Source organism: Sciurus carolinensis, chromosome 3 (genome assembly GCF_902686445.1).
Source record: "Sciurus carolinensis chromosome 3, mSciCar1.2, whole genome shotgun sequence".
NCBI classification, from domain to species: domain Eukaryota; kingdom Metazoa; phylum Chordata; class Mammalia; order Rodentia; family Sciuridae; genus Sciurus; species Sciurus carolinensis.
This window is the reverse complement of record NC_062215.1, coordinates 176,082,711-176,097,883: the sequence shown is the minus strand read 5'-3', so window position 1 is coordinate 176,097,883 and position 15,173 is coordinate 176,082,711. Positions and strand designations below refer to the sequence as shown.

Sequence of the window (15,173 nt, the reverse complement as noted above, 5' to 3'; positions counted from 1 at the left end):
ACGCCTGTGATCCCAGGGGCTTGGGAAACTGAGGCAGGAGAATGGTGAGTTCAAAGTCAGCCTCGGCAACTTATCAAGGCTTAAGCGACTCAGCAAGACCCTGTCTCTAAATGAAACAAACAGGGCTGGGGACGTGGCTCCGTGGTTAAGTGCCCCTGAGTTCAACACTCAGCACTGAAAAAAGGGTTAGAAAATCAGGTCCAGTTGTTGGTTGTCAGAGGTTAGGGACAGAGAAAGGGGGCGTGAGAAGGAGATGGAATGGTTCCAGGGGGTCCTGGAGGCTGGAACCGTGCAGGAACTCGGCCTTGGCAGGTGCAGGAACTTGCTCACATGATAAAACTGAACGAGACTGAGACCCAGGTGCACCTGAGTCCGTGGAAACTGGGGAAAGGTGAGCAGTGTCCGTGGGCACACACACAGAACCTGGCAGATCGTGCCGGCATCTCTCCGTCTTAGTTCTTCAAAATGCATGTTACTCTCCAGTAATGAAGAAATTCCAATTTAAAAGGGGGATAAGGTGTCAGTGCAAAGGCTTTCTGACTGGAGACTGACTTTGGAGTCTTGAACCTTTAATCTATGGCTTGATATTTTAAAAAACCAATTAGTTTGATTAAGGGCTTGCCCAGTAGCTAGTCACCCCTGAACTTTAGCCAAGAATTTCCTTTCCCAACACAGAGAAATGCTTAAGGAGATGTAAATTCTAATTACCCTGATTTCCTCATTAGACATTTTATATACGTATCAAATGATCACATTGTACTGCATAAATATATATAATTAGTATATGCTGATAAACTTGAAGAAAAAAAAAAAAGAATTTTCCTAACAGAGCCTGATGACCTGAGAGAGCTCTAGGGATCACTGCAGGCAGCAGGCAAGGCTCCTCAGAGGCCGTGTTCGCCCTGAGATGGGAGGATAACCAGCAGGTATGGAGATGGGGTGGGCATGGGGGGCCCAGGAAAGCTGTGCTTGAGGGGAGGCATGTGGGCACGGTGGGGACTGAGGCAGGGCAGACAGAGGCCAGGTGGTAAGTGACGGTTCCCTGGACTTGAGGTCATGCCTGTGGCTCAGTCAGGGAGGCTTGAGTGTAAAAGGAGGCTACTGGTTGAGGTGTGGTGGGGGAACTTGGAGGAGCGTGCTTTTCTTTTCTTTGAAAGAGATTTAAAATGCAGTAATTTTTTCCATCAACCATTTTTAAAGCAGACCAGTGGCATTAAGTACATTCACATGGTTGTGCAACCAACCTCTGGTACTTTTTTCATCTTGCAAAACTGGGACCCTGTCCCCATTAAACAGTGGCTCCCCATTTTCCCTCCCGCAGCCACTGGAAACCATGACCCCACTTTTGTTTATAAGACCCAACTGCTCTAGGAACCTCGTATGACACGGTATTTGTCCATCTGTGACTGGTTGATTTCAGCTGGCATGAAGCCCCCATTTAGCTTGTGCCAGGCTTTCCTTCCTCTTTAAGGCTGAGTGATAGTCCACTGTGTGTATGGACCACATTATGTTTATTTATTCATCCAGCCACAGACACTTGGTGTATTTATCCATTTTCCATTGATATAACAAAATACCTGAATTGGGTAATGCATAAAGAAAAGAAGTTTATTTAGCCAACAGACCTGGGGGTCAAGACCCTGGTGCGGACATCTGCTCAGCTATGATAAGGGCCCCCTTGAGTACATGACAGGGTGGATGACATCATGGTACTGGAGGGTGGGAGAGAGAGGACCACCTGGCGGGACAGGATTCAGAAGTGAGCCAGTCTTCTCTCTCTTTCATGGGTGTATGGGTACTGGAGTTTGAACCCAAGGGTGCTCTGCCACTGAGCTACACCCACAGCACTTTTTATTTTTACTTTGAGATGGGATCTTGCTAAGTTGCCCAGCCTGGCCTCTAACTTGTGATCCTCCTGCCTCAGCCTCCATAGGAGCTGGGATTACAGGTACGGGCCACCACACTTGGCAGTCTGTCTCTTTCATCACAACCCACTCACTACCAACTCACTGGGTGTCAGAGCAGCATCAATCCCTTCTGAGGGCGGCAGCCCTGTAACCGAATCACCTCCCATTACCGGCACCTCGAAAAAGTTCCACCACCTCCCAACATCATCCCCACATTGGGGACCATGCTTCCAACACACAAGCATCCAAACTTAAACCATATCTAAACCATAGCACCAGGGTTGCTCTCACATCCTGGCTCCTGTGTTTTTGAATAAATGAATGGCGGGGACTGAGAATCAGGAGGTACAATTCAGCACTTCAGTTCATGTAATCTTTTGATTTGGTTTTGTTTTTTTTTTTTTTTTTCATACCAGGGATTGAACTCAGGGGCACTCAACCACTGAGTGACATCCCCAGCTTTCTTTTTTTTTTGTATTTTATTTAGAGATAGGGTTTCACTGTGTTTCTTACCACCTCGCTGTTGCTGAGTCTGACTTTGAACTCGCGATCCTCCTGCCTCAGCCTCCCGAGCCACTGGGATTACAAGCATGTGCCACTGCGCCCAGTTCATGTAAACTTTTTATTTATTTGTATTCATTTTCTAATTAGTTATTCACATAATCTTTACTAAGATTATTCCTCCAAGTTCTTCTATGTTCTTTCCTTTCCCCTTCCCTCTCCTTTTACTTCTAAGAAGAATTTCCTCCCTTCTGCTCTGGTTCTTCAGTGTTTTTTTTTTTTTTTTTTTTTTTTTTTTTTTGAGGTAGGGGGTGTAGAACCCAGGGCCTTGAGCCAGCTGGCCATGTGCTACCACCACTAAGCTACATCCCTAGCCCCTGGCTACTGTGAAAACGCTGCTCTGAACCTGGTTGTCATGGTTTGGATGTGAGGTGTCCTCCAAAAGCTCATGGTGAGACACCGCTAGGTTTCAGCTGGGCACCGGGGTGCACATCCCAGGAGGATCACAGTTTAATGCCAGCCTTTACCAATGCCCTAAGCAACTTAGCAAGACCCTGTCTCTAAATAAATAAACAAGTGGGGCTAGGGGTGTAGCTCAGTGTTTAAGTGCCCCTGAGATTAATTCCTAGTACAAAAAAAAGGTTTAGAGGTGAAATGATAGGTTATGAGAGCCTCAACCTAATCAGTGGATTAGTCCCCTGAGGTGGAGTAACTGGGTGGAAACTACAGGCAGGACAAGGTGGGTCCCTGGGGCATGTCCTTGCAGTACATATTTTGTCCTCATTGGGCAGAACTCTCTGCTTTCCCATTATCATGTCCTGGGCCCCTTCCCTCATCACACACCTCTGCCATGATGTCCTGCCTCAGGCCCAGAGCAATGGAGTTGGTCATCTACAGACTGACACCTCTGAAACCGTGAGCCCCCAAATAAACTTTTCCTTCTCTTATGGTTCTTGTCAGGTCTTTTGGTCACAGCGGCGAAAAACTCTGATGAAAACACTGGTGTACAGAAATCTCATTCCTTTGCCTGTACGTGCAGAAGTGGGGTCGCTGGGTTGGGAAATACTTTTGAACCCAGCCTGAGGCTACGGAGAACTCCTAGGTCCTTATCAGAGGCTACACCTTGGGCGTGGCCAGGCCTGCAGAGAACAGTCTCAACCCTGGGACCCATCCACCTGTCCAAGGGAACAGGGTCAACCCTATGGGCACGGAAGACTCTGCTCAGGCCTGATGGGCCCAGGGCACTGTCCCACCCCTGCCTGCTGCACAGGTGTGTGCTTATGACAGACACAGGAGAGCAGGCACAGCAACCCCAGTAACAGGCCCCACAAGGCCCCGCTCAGTGTGGTACCGCCAGCCCTTGCTCCGCACACCACGGCTACTCAGCACATGCTGGCCCGACCAAGCCCGGTGAGACAGCCTTGGAGGAAAGGGCAGCCAGGTCACCCCTCAATACCCTGCTCTACAGGGCTCACGGCATCAGGAAGCTAAACCTCTGCCCCTGGCCAAGCTAGGTGCCACCAGTCTAGCCCCTTTGGCACTCAGAATGTGACCAGGCGACTCTCAGGAGCAAAGGGGTGCTGAGTCCCACAGGACAGCAAGAGCAGAGTGGCGGTGACCCTGGCAGCACAGAGTAAAGCCCCTCACTCAGAGAGAAGCTGCCCCCACCCCCACCCTACCTGGAAGAGACACAGGATCACATCAGGTGGATGCCTCCGTCAGGACCTCAGCCCAGGGCTGGCACGGACACACCCTGGCACTTCCCTTAAGCAAGCAGCTTTTCAGTTTAGAGGACAAGGGCGGGGTCAGGGTGGTCATCAGGAGGAGGGGAGGGACAGCAAGACTTTACAGCCAGGAACAAAGTCCTCTGACTTCGGCTCAGAGAGCCTGTGCTGCAGCTGGTACCCTGTGTCCCAGCCTGCCGCCCACCGCCATTCACGCCATGCAGGGAGCCTGGCTGCTGCCGCTGCTGCTGCTGGGCCTGAGGCTACAGCTGTCCCACGGTGTCATCCCAGGTAGGAGGTGCCCCAGACCCTCTCCCCGCCCCACAGGCCTGTCCCCGGCTGACCTAGCCCCCACTCTCCCCTTGGCCAGTGGAGGAGGAGAACCCAGCCTTCTGGAACCAGAAGGCAGCCCAGGCCCTGGATGCCGCCAAGAAGCTACAGCCCATTCAGACCTCAGCCAGGAACCTCATTATCTTCCTGGGGGACGGTGAGTGCCCGGTGCTGGTCCACCCCCTGGTGCTCACGGGCCTGGCACCCAGGGCCACCGCTGGGTCCAGACCAGCCCTGGGGCTCAGACCTGACGGGATGTGCTCCTTAGGGATGGGCGTGCCCACAGTGACAGCCACCCGCATCCTAAAGGGGCAGACGCAAGGCCAGCTGGGGCCGGAGACGCCCCTGGCCATGGACCACTTCCCATACATGGCTCTGTCCAAGGTGAGCACTGGGCCACCCGAGGCCTCCTGGGCAGGGGCTGGGGACGGAGGCCTCCTGGGCAGGGAAGGACCCTGGAGAGCTGGGGCCCAGGGCAGTGAGGACCAGCCACAGGCCTGGGCCCAGGACTGAACGTCTGCCCCAGAGCAAGAGGAGAGTGTCTCTGTCCCCAGACATACAACGTGGACAGACAGGTGCCAGACAGCGCCGGCACAGCCACGGCCTACCTGTGTGGGGTCAAGGGCAACTATGGAACCATCGGCTTGAGTGCAGCCGCCCGCCTTAGCCAGTGCAACACGACGCGAGGCAACGAGGTCATCTCTGTGATGTACCGGGCCAAGAAAGCAGGTGGGTATGGGGCTGGCAGTGGGAACCGGGTAGGCCACAGGGCTCGTGTGGCCACCCTGAACTCTGCCACCTCCAGGGAAGTCCGTGGGAGTGGTGACCACCACCACAGTACAGCACGCCTCGCCAGCTGGCACCTATGCACACACGGTGAACCGCAACTGGTACTCAGATGCCAACATGCCAGCCTCAGCACTGCAGGAGGGCTGCCAGGACATTGCCACGCAGCTCATCTCCAACATGGACATTGACGTGAGCTCAAAGGCCAGGGGTGTGGTGTCATCAAAGGGCAGGACCGGACTGGCCAGAGTCCAGGCATCTAACTGTCTGAACCCTGCGGCCTGCCTTGGCCTCTTGGGTAAAATGGAGTACAAAAGGTACAGCCCAGGTCCTTCCACAGACCTGATGGGCAGCTGGGGGCTGTCTGTGAGGGGGGGCAGCAGGCCCTCAGCCCCAAGGTCACCTGCCCAGGTTCTCTGACTACAGGTGATCCTCGGAGGGGGCCGCAAGTTCATGTTTCCCAAGGGCACCCCAGACCCTGAATACCCAAGTGACACCACCCAAAATGGAACCAGGCTGGATGAACGCAACCTGGTGCAGGAGTGGCTGACAAAGCATCAGGTGAGGGGACTCAGACCAGGGCCAGGGCAGGGACCAGGGCAGGGCTGCAGGTCTCAGGGACGTGGGCTGAGTCTGGGTTCTTCCCTCCAGGGTGCCCAGTATGTGTGGAACCGCCAGCAGCTCCTTCAGGCGTCCCAGGACCCCAGAGTGACGCACCTTATGGGTAACGACCCCGCTTCCTGCCCTGGCCCCCCTCAGACGCCCCCAGGGCAACGTGTGCGCATGTGTGCATGCCCCCCATCCAGCCAGCCCCTCATCACCGGCCCCCTTGTCCCTCAGGCCTCTTTGAGCCTGAACACTTGAAATATGAAATGGACCGAGACCCAGAGCAGGACCCCTCCCTGATGGAGATGACAGAGGTGGCCCTGCGCCTGCTGAACAGGAACCCCCGCGGCTTCTACCTCTTCGTGGAAGGTGGGTGGAGTCACCTGGCCAGCTGGGGAGGGAGGGCCGGGCCAGGACCGGCTTCATACCCTCCCACTGGCCTCCCGCAGGGGGTCGCATCGACCACGGGCACCACGCGGGAAGGGCGTACCAGGCTCTGACCGAGGCCGTCATGTTCGACTCTGCCATCGACAAGGCCGGCCAGCTCACCAGCCCGCAGGACACGCTCACCCTCGTCACCGCCGACCACTCCCACGTCTTCTCCTTCGGCGGATACACGCTGCGGGGCACCTCCATCTTCGGTAGGCTGGGCACGGTGGCAGGCGCTGCTGCATCGGTGACGAGGCAGACGCCTCACACTCGCTTTCCTCACCTGTCAGTGGCACAATGACAGCACCTGCCTCGCAGGGTTCTCCTGGGGAGTTAGCTGGTGACCAGGCAGAAGGTGCCAGCGCAGCACACAGGGCGACCATGGGTCGAGGACCGTGCCGAGCACAGGTGCCACCTGTCCCCGCAGGGCTGGCCCCGCTCAAGGCCGAGGACGGCAAGGCTTACACCTCCATCCTGTACGGCAACGGCCCCGGCTACGTGCTCAACTCGGGCAACCGACCCGACGTCACCGACCTTGAGAGTGGTGAGTGTGGCGTCTTCTTGGGGACACGGGTGGAGGGGGACCCGGAGGGTGGGGAGGGGGAAGGCCGCGGTCCCTCAACGCCTCTTCCTGCCAGGCAACCCCACCTACAAGCAGCAGGCGGCGGTGCCCCTGTCGTCGGAAACGCACGGGGGCGAGGACGTGGCGGTGTTCGCGCGCGGCCCGCAGGCGCACCTGGTGCACGGCGTGCAGGAGCAGAACTACCTGGCGCACGTCATGGCCTTCGCCGCCTGCCTGGAGCCCTACCAGGCCTGCGACCTGGCGCCCCCTGCCGGCCAGAACGACAGCGTCCCGGACTCGGGCCCTGCAGCTGCCAGATTCTCGCTGCTACTGCTGGGCGGGATGCTGCTGCTGGGGCTCTTGGTGGTGATCGCTCTGCCCTGACCACCCGGGTCTGCCGGGCCCCACCCAGGAACGTTGCCACTGGCTTCTTCCACCAACTGCACAATGTCCTACACCCCCACCTCCAGAGGGACTCCGTGTTGCCGCCCTCAACAACAATCCTGCGGTAATTTATCGGAGGTGGATTGGAACTGAACCACTTCTATTACTGAGCTGCTTCCTTGCTTGTTTGCTAGTTTATAGAGGAAGAGAGGCTTTGCTTACTTTTAGTTTTAGAGGAAGAACTTTGAGAGGAAGAAAGACTTTTCTTAGAGAAAAAGAGACTTTGCTTAATTTTAGAGAATGCTACTCTTTCAGAGAGGGTACGCTTATCAAAGGTCTACTGCTTCTTAAAGGTGGGTTGCTTCTTGGAGGTGCGGCATGGGGCCTATGTCCTACAACCTGCACCCCACCCAGGTGAATAGAATGTCCTATATACCTAAGGCAGCCAATCAGCTTAGGATTAGCACAATTGAAGCACGCCCCTTGGTACCAATCAAGAAAGAATGAGGAATATCTGTTGACCACTAGCACAAAGGAGACATTAACTAATCAGGCAAAAGTAGATCAGGCCCTGTTAACACTAACTATGCACCACCTCTTGGCTCAACACCAGCCGCCATCCTAGGGCTACCCAAACACGTCTCTGCAACTCCACAGGTTGTCAGTCCGGACACCCCCACTTGGGCTCTTACCCACAGACCACACGGGGATAAGTCAGACTCAGACCAGGCAGCTCTGCCCATCTCGGCCCTGGACCCTCCATGGGCCGTCAGTAGGGTACCTGCAAGGCTGACACACTGACACCCACAGCCTTCCTGGGCTTGCTCTTGGACTCCAACCTGCTCAAATCCTAGGAAAGGGGGACCCTCCTGTGCCAATACCTTGGGGAGGACCAAACTAGGCACCAGGCATCCTTCCTCCACAGGGCCAGGACTCTGCCACACCCAGTGTGCTGCCTTCCTTGGCTCCAGACTCCAGCACTGGGGTACCAAAGACCCAGACGTGCCTGGAGCCAGGAGAGATCGCCCCTCGCTGAGCCACCTCCACACCCAAGCCAACTTCAGATGGGGCCGCCGCACCATGGCTTACATGGGACGCATACATAGGGCAGGTGCTGTGACTCAGCCCCTCGGGGCTCCCTGCTCACCGGGTCAAATCCCCAAGGGAGATGAAGGAGCAGCCTGGGAAGTCAAAGGGTGGGACAGGCCACCAGAGTGACCCTTGGACCACTGGCCATCTGAGAGCTGAGTATACATTTCTGAACCAAGATTTCTCTGCCTTCCTGGGGCCTCCATCCCCTGGGAGAGAAAAAGCAATAAACTGTTATACAACACAATGCCAGTAGTACTTTCTAGAAAGATGGGTCATGACAGTGTGGGGCCCAGAGTGCACGTGGAAGGACTGTTGTGACGGACAGCCAGGGCGTGGAACCTGTGACAGGGCCACCAGTCCTGGCCACAGTGAGGGCCTGAGTAATGCTGAGGCCTGGGATGCCACAGCACGCAGGCCCGGCCACGGCCACCCCACTCTTTCTATCTGGGGGAAAGTCCAGGCAATGTCCCAGTCCATGCCCAAGCCCAGCCCCTGAGCATGGGTGGAAAAGGGGGGCAGAGACAATCGCTGGCAGCTGACAGCACCTGAGTCCCATCAGAGAGGAAGTCTAGAGCAGAGCAAGCTGGGAGCCAGGACTGAGCCCTAAGCTGAGCCAGGGCCCCAGCTACAGGGAGATGTGGAGGGCATCCCCTGCACCACCTGGCGCCCACCCTGCACCCAGGGCAGCCTGACCTTGGCTTTGCTGGCTGCTGAGAAGTGCTCGTGTACAAAGAGAACACCAAGTGCCATGCCAAAGTGGCCGTTGGCCTGGCCCAGGGAGACTCGGGCCAACTCCTGGGGCTTGTCACTGCCCTCCATCTCTCGGGCTAGCTCATGCAGGGACTCCAGGAATGATGGGGAAGATGGGTGCTCACTCAGGTCCACCACCACACGCCATGGCGGGTAGTTGTGCAGGATCCTGGAGGACAGATGAAACGGGGGGTGTCCAGACGCACAGGCAGGTGGGCCACCCCAGGCAACAACCTGCCCCACCAGTGCCCCCACACAGGGGCTGGACCTAGTCTCCACCCTGCCCTCCAAGGAGGGCTGAGGGGTCAGTCCTGCTAAGCAGGGCCTCAGCCTGAAGGGATCCGAGCCCCAGTCTCACGGCAGGACACACTCCTGCTGCTGACCAGTCCCGAACCTGAGGGGTCACAGCCAGCACCATTTCCTGACTTGCCTTGGGGTGGGACCTGGGCACTAAGGCCTCACTGTCTGCCACAGCGGGGCCTTGATGGACCTCTCTTCCTCCCCAGGGAGGCCAGAGGCCACCGAGACTGTCCCCAAGCTGGCCCTGGGCCAGCAGAACTGCAGCCACACCGTCCCTGGGAGGCATCTGCACCCTCAGCCCCGGCATCCCCAGGTGAGGCCTGCAGCTCAGCAAGCTCCCAGCCTGCCCAGGCTCACAGGGAGGGGAGCGCAGCACCTGAACCCAGGACCTGCACTCCTGCTCTGCTGCTCCCCACCTGCCTCCCCAGTGGCTTCCCACACAGGTGCAGGTGCGGGTGCAGGTCGGGGTGGACCAGGATGCAGGGAGGCAGCCAGGATGGAGGCTGGGGAACTGGGGAACGCCCCGGGGGCCTTGTGCAGCCCCACCTGTGTGGTGTGGAGCGGATGAGCTGGGACACCTGCTGCATGTAGTCTGTGGCCAGCAGCACCACCTCCTCATCCTCTGAGAAGTCCTCCTGGAAGATCTGGTCCAGCAGCCACTTCCACCGCAGCTGTGGGCAGAGGTGGGGACCACAGAGCTGAGGGAGGCGGGTTCAAGGAGAGGCAACGAGAAGACCAGGGAGTCGAGGTCCACAGAACGCGCTCTTTCTTTCCTTAGGAAGAGTGGCCACACAGATCCACCCCTGCTCACCAGTCTGGGCCACTCACATGGGGGGTGATCTTCTGTAGCTGCCCCAGGGTCACCTTGTGGTACGTATTGCTGACATCCCGCCGGAGGTCATCATACTCAGACACAGTGATCTGGGGTGGAGACCAGAGTTGGCCCGGCCCTGCCATGCTCCCTCCCCGCCCCCAGCAGCCCCCAGCCTTGCTGCTCACATTGGCCAGCCGCTGCTCCAGCTGCAGGATCTCCTGGGCCTTCTGCTCCACAGCATCCGCCCCCAACAGGCTGAGCAAACGCTCCATGAATACCCTGTATGCAGCCAGGATCTGCACCAGGACAGGGGCCTCCTCAAGCTGGGGACAGGCCCAGCCCAGACCCAGGACCAGAGGGACCCCAGCCTTCCGCAGCCCCATCCCATGCCCAGGCACCTTCTCACTCTCCTCGTCCTGAGCTAGGTATAGAGTTCTCTCTGGCAGCGTGAGCCCATCCTGGTCAATCTGCAGAGGGAGACATGCCACATTTCCCAAACAAACTGAATTTCCACCCAAACGCCTTGAGAGAACTTGCCAGACATCCACTGCCACAAGCCCCAGGGGCACAAAGACTGGAATTCCTCCCACCCAGCACCAAAGCTGGTCCAATCCCCATGCCAGCCAGGGGGCGTCAGGCGCAACCCACTCTCAACCCTCCTCTCTCCCCTAGCCTTTGCTTTGCCCTGCTGAGCGGCCACTGGAAGGACCCCTCAGTGGGAGGCAGGGCCCGGGGAACTTCCTGGGCAGCCCCAGGCAGCCTAGTACAGTTGTCCTAGGTCAAGGCTGTCCCCGCCTTTCGGAGGACCTGAAATTGCAATTCCCCCCACTGAGCTAAACACCTCAATTATTCAGGGGAAATTATTGCCCTGGACATCACCCAGAGCCCAGCAGGTGCTGGAAGGAAGCAGAGTTAAGGAGCCCAGCAGGTCACCGCCAGCTGTGCCCTGAATTCCAGGACCCTTGAGCACAGAGTAACCGGAGCCAGCTGTCCATTGGCCAACTGCACAGGAGGGTGTGGGGGCAGGGGAGCCCCACATGCAGCTGGGATTGGGCCCTCAGCAAGGACCTGGTCACTTGCCCCCAGGCAGCCACAGGGGCTGTGTCCAGGCTCTGGTCAGGCTGTGTGGGGGCCCTAAGAAGGCTCTGGGGTGCTTCCTGCGCCCCCATCCAAACGCTGCCTCTAGAACTTGGATCTGGTCTTGGCCCCACAGAGGCTGGGGTGGCAGGCTGGAAAGCCGCCTCCTTGACTGCCATGGGTGGAGCATTGTGGGGCACAGGGTGCCAGGATGCAAGAGGCCACCTCAGCTGGGCAGGGATGGATCCAGAGCGGTTGAGGGACCCACCACAGGCACAGATCCCCTGCAGGCCTCATCTGGGAGATGGCAGCCTTGGGCTTTGTGTCCTCCAGCAGAGACTCGCAGCCCCTCAGCTTCTGCATTTGCCTCCAGAAGACAGCTCTGCAGCCCGGGGCCATCTTGGCTTCCCTGTCCGGCTTTGTCCTGAGTCAGAGGGGCAGCCCCATACACGTCCAGGGAAGGGACAAACCGGAGACCACCCCCCTCCATCTTCCTGGCAGGGACTCAGCAGCCATGTGCCCTGAGGAGGCTGAGCTCCTGCCCACTGCCCTGGTGGCCCCAGGACCCCCATAGGAAGAGGCCACCCGGTGTCCTGAGGGGTCCCAACATCCCATTCCCACCAGAGGGGGAGTGGCCTGGGCAGCCCTGGGATGAAGCCGGCTTCCAGCAGGAGCGAGGCCCCGGGCAAGCCCTGGTTCTGCCACCCTGGTGGCAGCCCTGGGGTCCTGTGCAGGATGGCCCAGCGTGGCCCGCACGCCTCCCCGCCTGCTGCCTGCGCCTCCAGCCTGTGGGCAGCGCGCGGCCAGGCGCTGCTGTCTGCACCCTGCCCCGCCCACACTGAGACCCGCCCTCCCCAGATGGCGCTGTACTTCTGCTCGGGGGTGCTGCAGGACCAGGCGCAGTTCCGGCACTACGCCCTCAACGTGCCTCTCTACACTCACTTCACCTCTCCCATCCGCCGCTTCGCGGACGTCCTGGTGCACCGCCTGCTGGCCGCCGCGCTGGGTGAGGGACCGCTGGGGCCCAGGGCAGGCCAGAACACCAGGGGCGGCCACACCAGAGTGAGCGCCGGTGCCCTGAGGCCGCACCGCTGTGACCGCGGAGGCCTGGCCAGGCGGGCAGCCGAGTACAGGGGAGCCGGGGCCTGGACGCGCTCTGCCCGGGCACGGGGGCTGCAGGGGGCGGCTCCAGGCCCCCACCTCTGTGGGCCCGCAGTTCGTGCCTGCGCCCAGCCCCCCACCAGCACCCTGACCACCCTCTTCCCAGGTTACAGAGAGCAGCCGGAAGTGGAGCCGCACGCCCTGCAGAAGCAAGCTGACCACTGCAATGACCGCCGCATGGCGTCCAAGCGTGTGCAGGAGCTCAGCGCCAGCCTCTTCTTCGCTGTCCTGGTCAGGGTGAGTCCGCCGGCCTGACCGTCCTCCCCTCCCTCTGCCCCGCCTCCCTCTCCTGGCTGCCTCCTCCCCGGGGAGGCTGCCACGCTGGGACACTGTCCCCGCAGGAGAGTGGCCCTCTGGAGTCAGAAGCCATGGTCATGGGCGTCCTGAACCAAGCCTTCGACGTCCTGGTGCTGCGCTACGGGGTACAGAAGCGCATCTACTGCAACGTGAGTGGCCAGCTCGGGCAGGGAGGCAGGCGGCCCCTGGGACCCGGCACTGCGCCCGCCCTTTGCCCCTGCCTCTCTGCACTCCCACTGCCGGGGCTCGTCTCAATGTCCCTGGCCAGAGCAGCCCTGGTAGGCTCACGAGAGTGAAGTGAGAGCACAGACTGAGGTTCCTGCTGTCCCCATCCACCCTGGGGGGACACGGGCTGTTGGGTCCCACTGTCCCCTCATTCAGCTGTGCCACAGGTGGCAGAGAGTCCAGAGCTCTGGCCCCCAGCCCGCCTGATGGACCCCCTCAAGACACCCAGCTAGGCCCAACTGGGATGGGACTTAAGGCCAAGGGTCAGGCTGGGCCCCTTCCCCAAGACCTGGGCACAGAGTGGCGTGGTATGCACGTCTGGAGATGTTTCTACAGGAACATGGGAAGGAAAGGCCAGAGGATGATCCGTGGAGGACAGGCACCCTGGCTCCCACCCAGGCAACTGTTCGTCCACTGTCCTCCCCCCAGGGCCTTGGTGCCTGTCCTGATGCTAGCCGAGGGGCCAGGCTCTAGCCGGCCCTGTGCTGAGCACCTGGCTCCTGCCCTGGTTTGAGTCTCCCCACATCCAGAGTGCTAGGGGAGCGCAGGGTCTGGCGCATGGTGTGGAACAGACACAGCGTTAATAAAACAGAGTAGAACAGGCAAGCGTGAGCAGAGTCCAGCTGGAAGCAATCAGGGCGCTTGTGCCGAAGTTCACTCAGCAGGATGGAAGTTCAGGCCTAGGTCAGCTCCGCAGTCTGCCCTCGGCCCGTGCTGTCAGAGCCAGCGCCAGCAGGGGGCGCAGCCCACAGCAGTGCTCAGCGTGGGCGCCCCTGCCCCACCCCTCCCCGCCTCCCTTGGCCCTTGGTCACCCTCAGGTGCTGAGTCAACCAAAGGTGAACTGGCAGGGCCTCCCTGAAGCTGAATGAAGCAAGAGGCCAGGGTTGGGGTGACCCCTGTCTTAGGGCAAAAACCAGCAGTGGAGTGGGTGGCAGGGCAGGGAGCGCCCTCAGGACCAGTCAGGCGGGTCAGGACAAAGGGCCACCTCCAAGCAACGGGGCCTTCAGGATTAAAGGTCAGGAGGTGGCACCCAGAGCCCAAGGCCTGAGGTGCTGGCATGTGCACCCCCAGGCACTGGCCCTGCGGTCCTACCACTTCCAGAAAGTGGGCAAGAAACCTGAGCTCACGCTCCTCTGGGAGCCGGAGGACCCGGAACAGGAGCCGGCACGGCAGGTCAGAACCCTACCCCACGCCGCGGTGAGCCCTCTCCTGCCTCCTGGGTGTTCCTCTGTGCCCCATCTGCCCCCTGCCCTGCCCAGGAGGGGCTTCTGGACCCTCACGTGGGGATGCCCACTCTGGACAGCTCTGTGTCCCTCTGAAGCAGGAATTCTTAACTTGCGGGTCCTTTGAGAACCTGATGGAGGCTGGGACCTCACATGGACATTTGTGTAGAGCGGTTGCCACTCCAGAGGCCGCCCGGCCCAGCTCGTTTGACCCTGGCCCTCCTGAGCCCTCCCCAGGCATCACCGAGGTGCATGGTGCCGCCCGGCTCCTTGGTTCTCCCCAGACCCGGGCCAGGACCTTGAGTGGCTCTGTTTGCAGGGGGCAGCAGGGGCTTCGCAGGGCTGAGGGAATGGGTCTCACGGCCAGCGGGACGCACGGTGGCTGAGCTGGGTGCTGGTGGCGGGCCCCTCCCGTCACCTCCTCACTGGACTCGGCCGCAGGTCATCACCGTCTTCAGCCTGGTGGAGGTGGTCCTGCAGGCAGAGGCTGCCGTCCTCAAATACAGCGCCATCCTGAAGCAGCCGGGCCCTGAGGGATCCCTGGCCCCGGAGGTCGAGGACGAGGAGCAGGAGCAGGAGCAGGAGGAGGAGTCCCATGGTGCCCTGGAGGACTGAGTGCCAGCCCTGAGCCCCACCCCGCTGGCTTTTAGGAATAGGACCTTTTGACACCAAAGGGAATTTTTAATTTGGTTTTTAACATCTCAGGGGTCTGTTTTTATTTTTTCAGTTTATTTTATTTTTGCAGCTCAGTTTTTAAATGATGAACTGGAGGGGAGAGGGCGAGGCTGGGTGGAAGGCTGAGGCCTGGACAGCACTTCCTCAGGCAGAGAGGGACCAGCCCTCCTAAGAGGCCAGCCCGCTTCTGCCAGGCCACCCACTGCCCTCCCCTGCCCAGGAAATGGGGGGTTCAGCAAATCAGTGTCATGGAATAAAATCAAGTGTGCAGTGCTGTGTGGCGTGCGAGGTCTGTGGAGTAGCTGGCAGCGGGCCTCCTGTGTGCCGGGG

At 59.4% G+C, this 15,173-nt stretch overlaps 1 protein-coding gene across 1 annotated transcript; it reads left to right on the top strand.

Moving 5' to 3' along the window:
• The first annotated feature begins 4,350 nt into the window (after positions 1-4,350).
• LOC124979549 (intestinal-type alkaline phosphatase-like) lies at positions 4,351-14,783 on the top strand. The gene is made up of 17 exons (XM_047543910.1): positions 4,351-4,423; positions 4,503-4,619; positions 4,731-4,846; positions 5,017-5,191; positions 5,268-5,440; positions 5,675-5,809; positions 5,900-5,972; positions 6,089-6,223; positions 6,304-6,495; positions 6,711-6,827; positions 6,922-7,133; positions 8,224-8,231; positions 12,154-12,268; positions 12,496-12,660; positions 12,765-12,869; positions 14,017-14,118; positions 14,610-14,783. Exons 1-17 carry the CDS (start codon positions 4,351-4,353, stop codon positions 14,781-14,783), a joined length of 2,187 nt encoding a protein of 728 aa, XP_047399866.1.
• Positions 14,784-15,173: the final 390 nt, after the last annotated feature.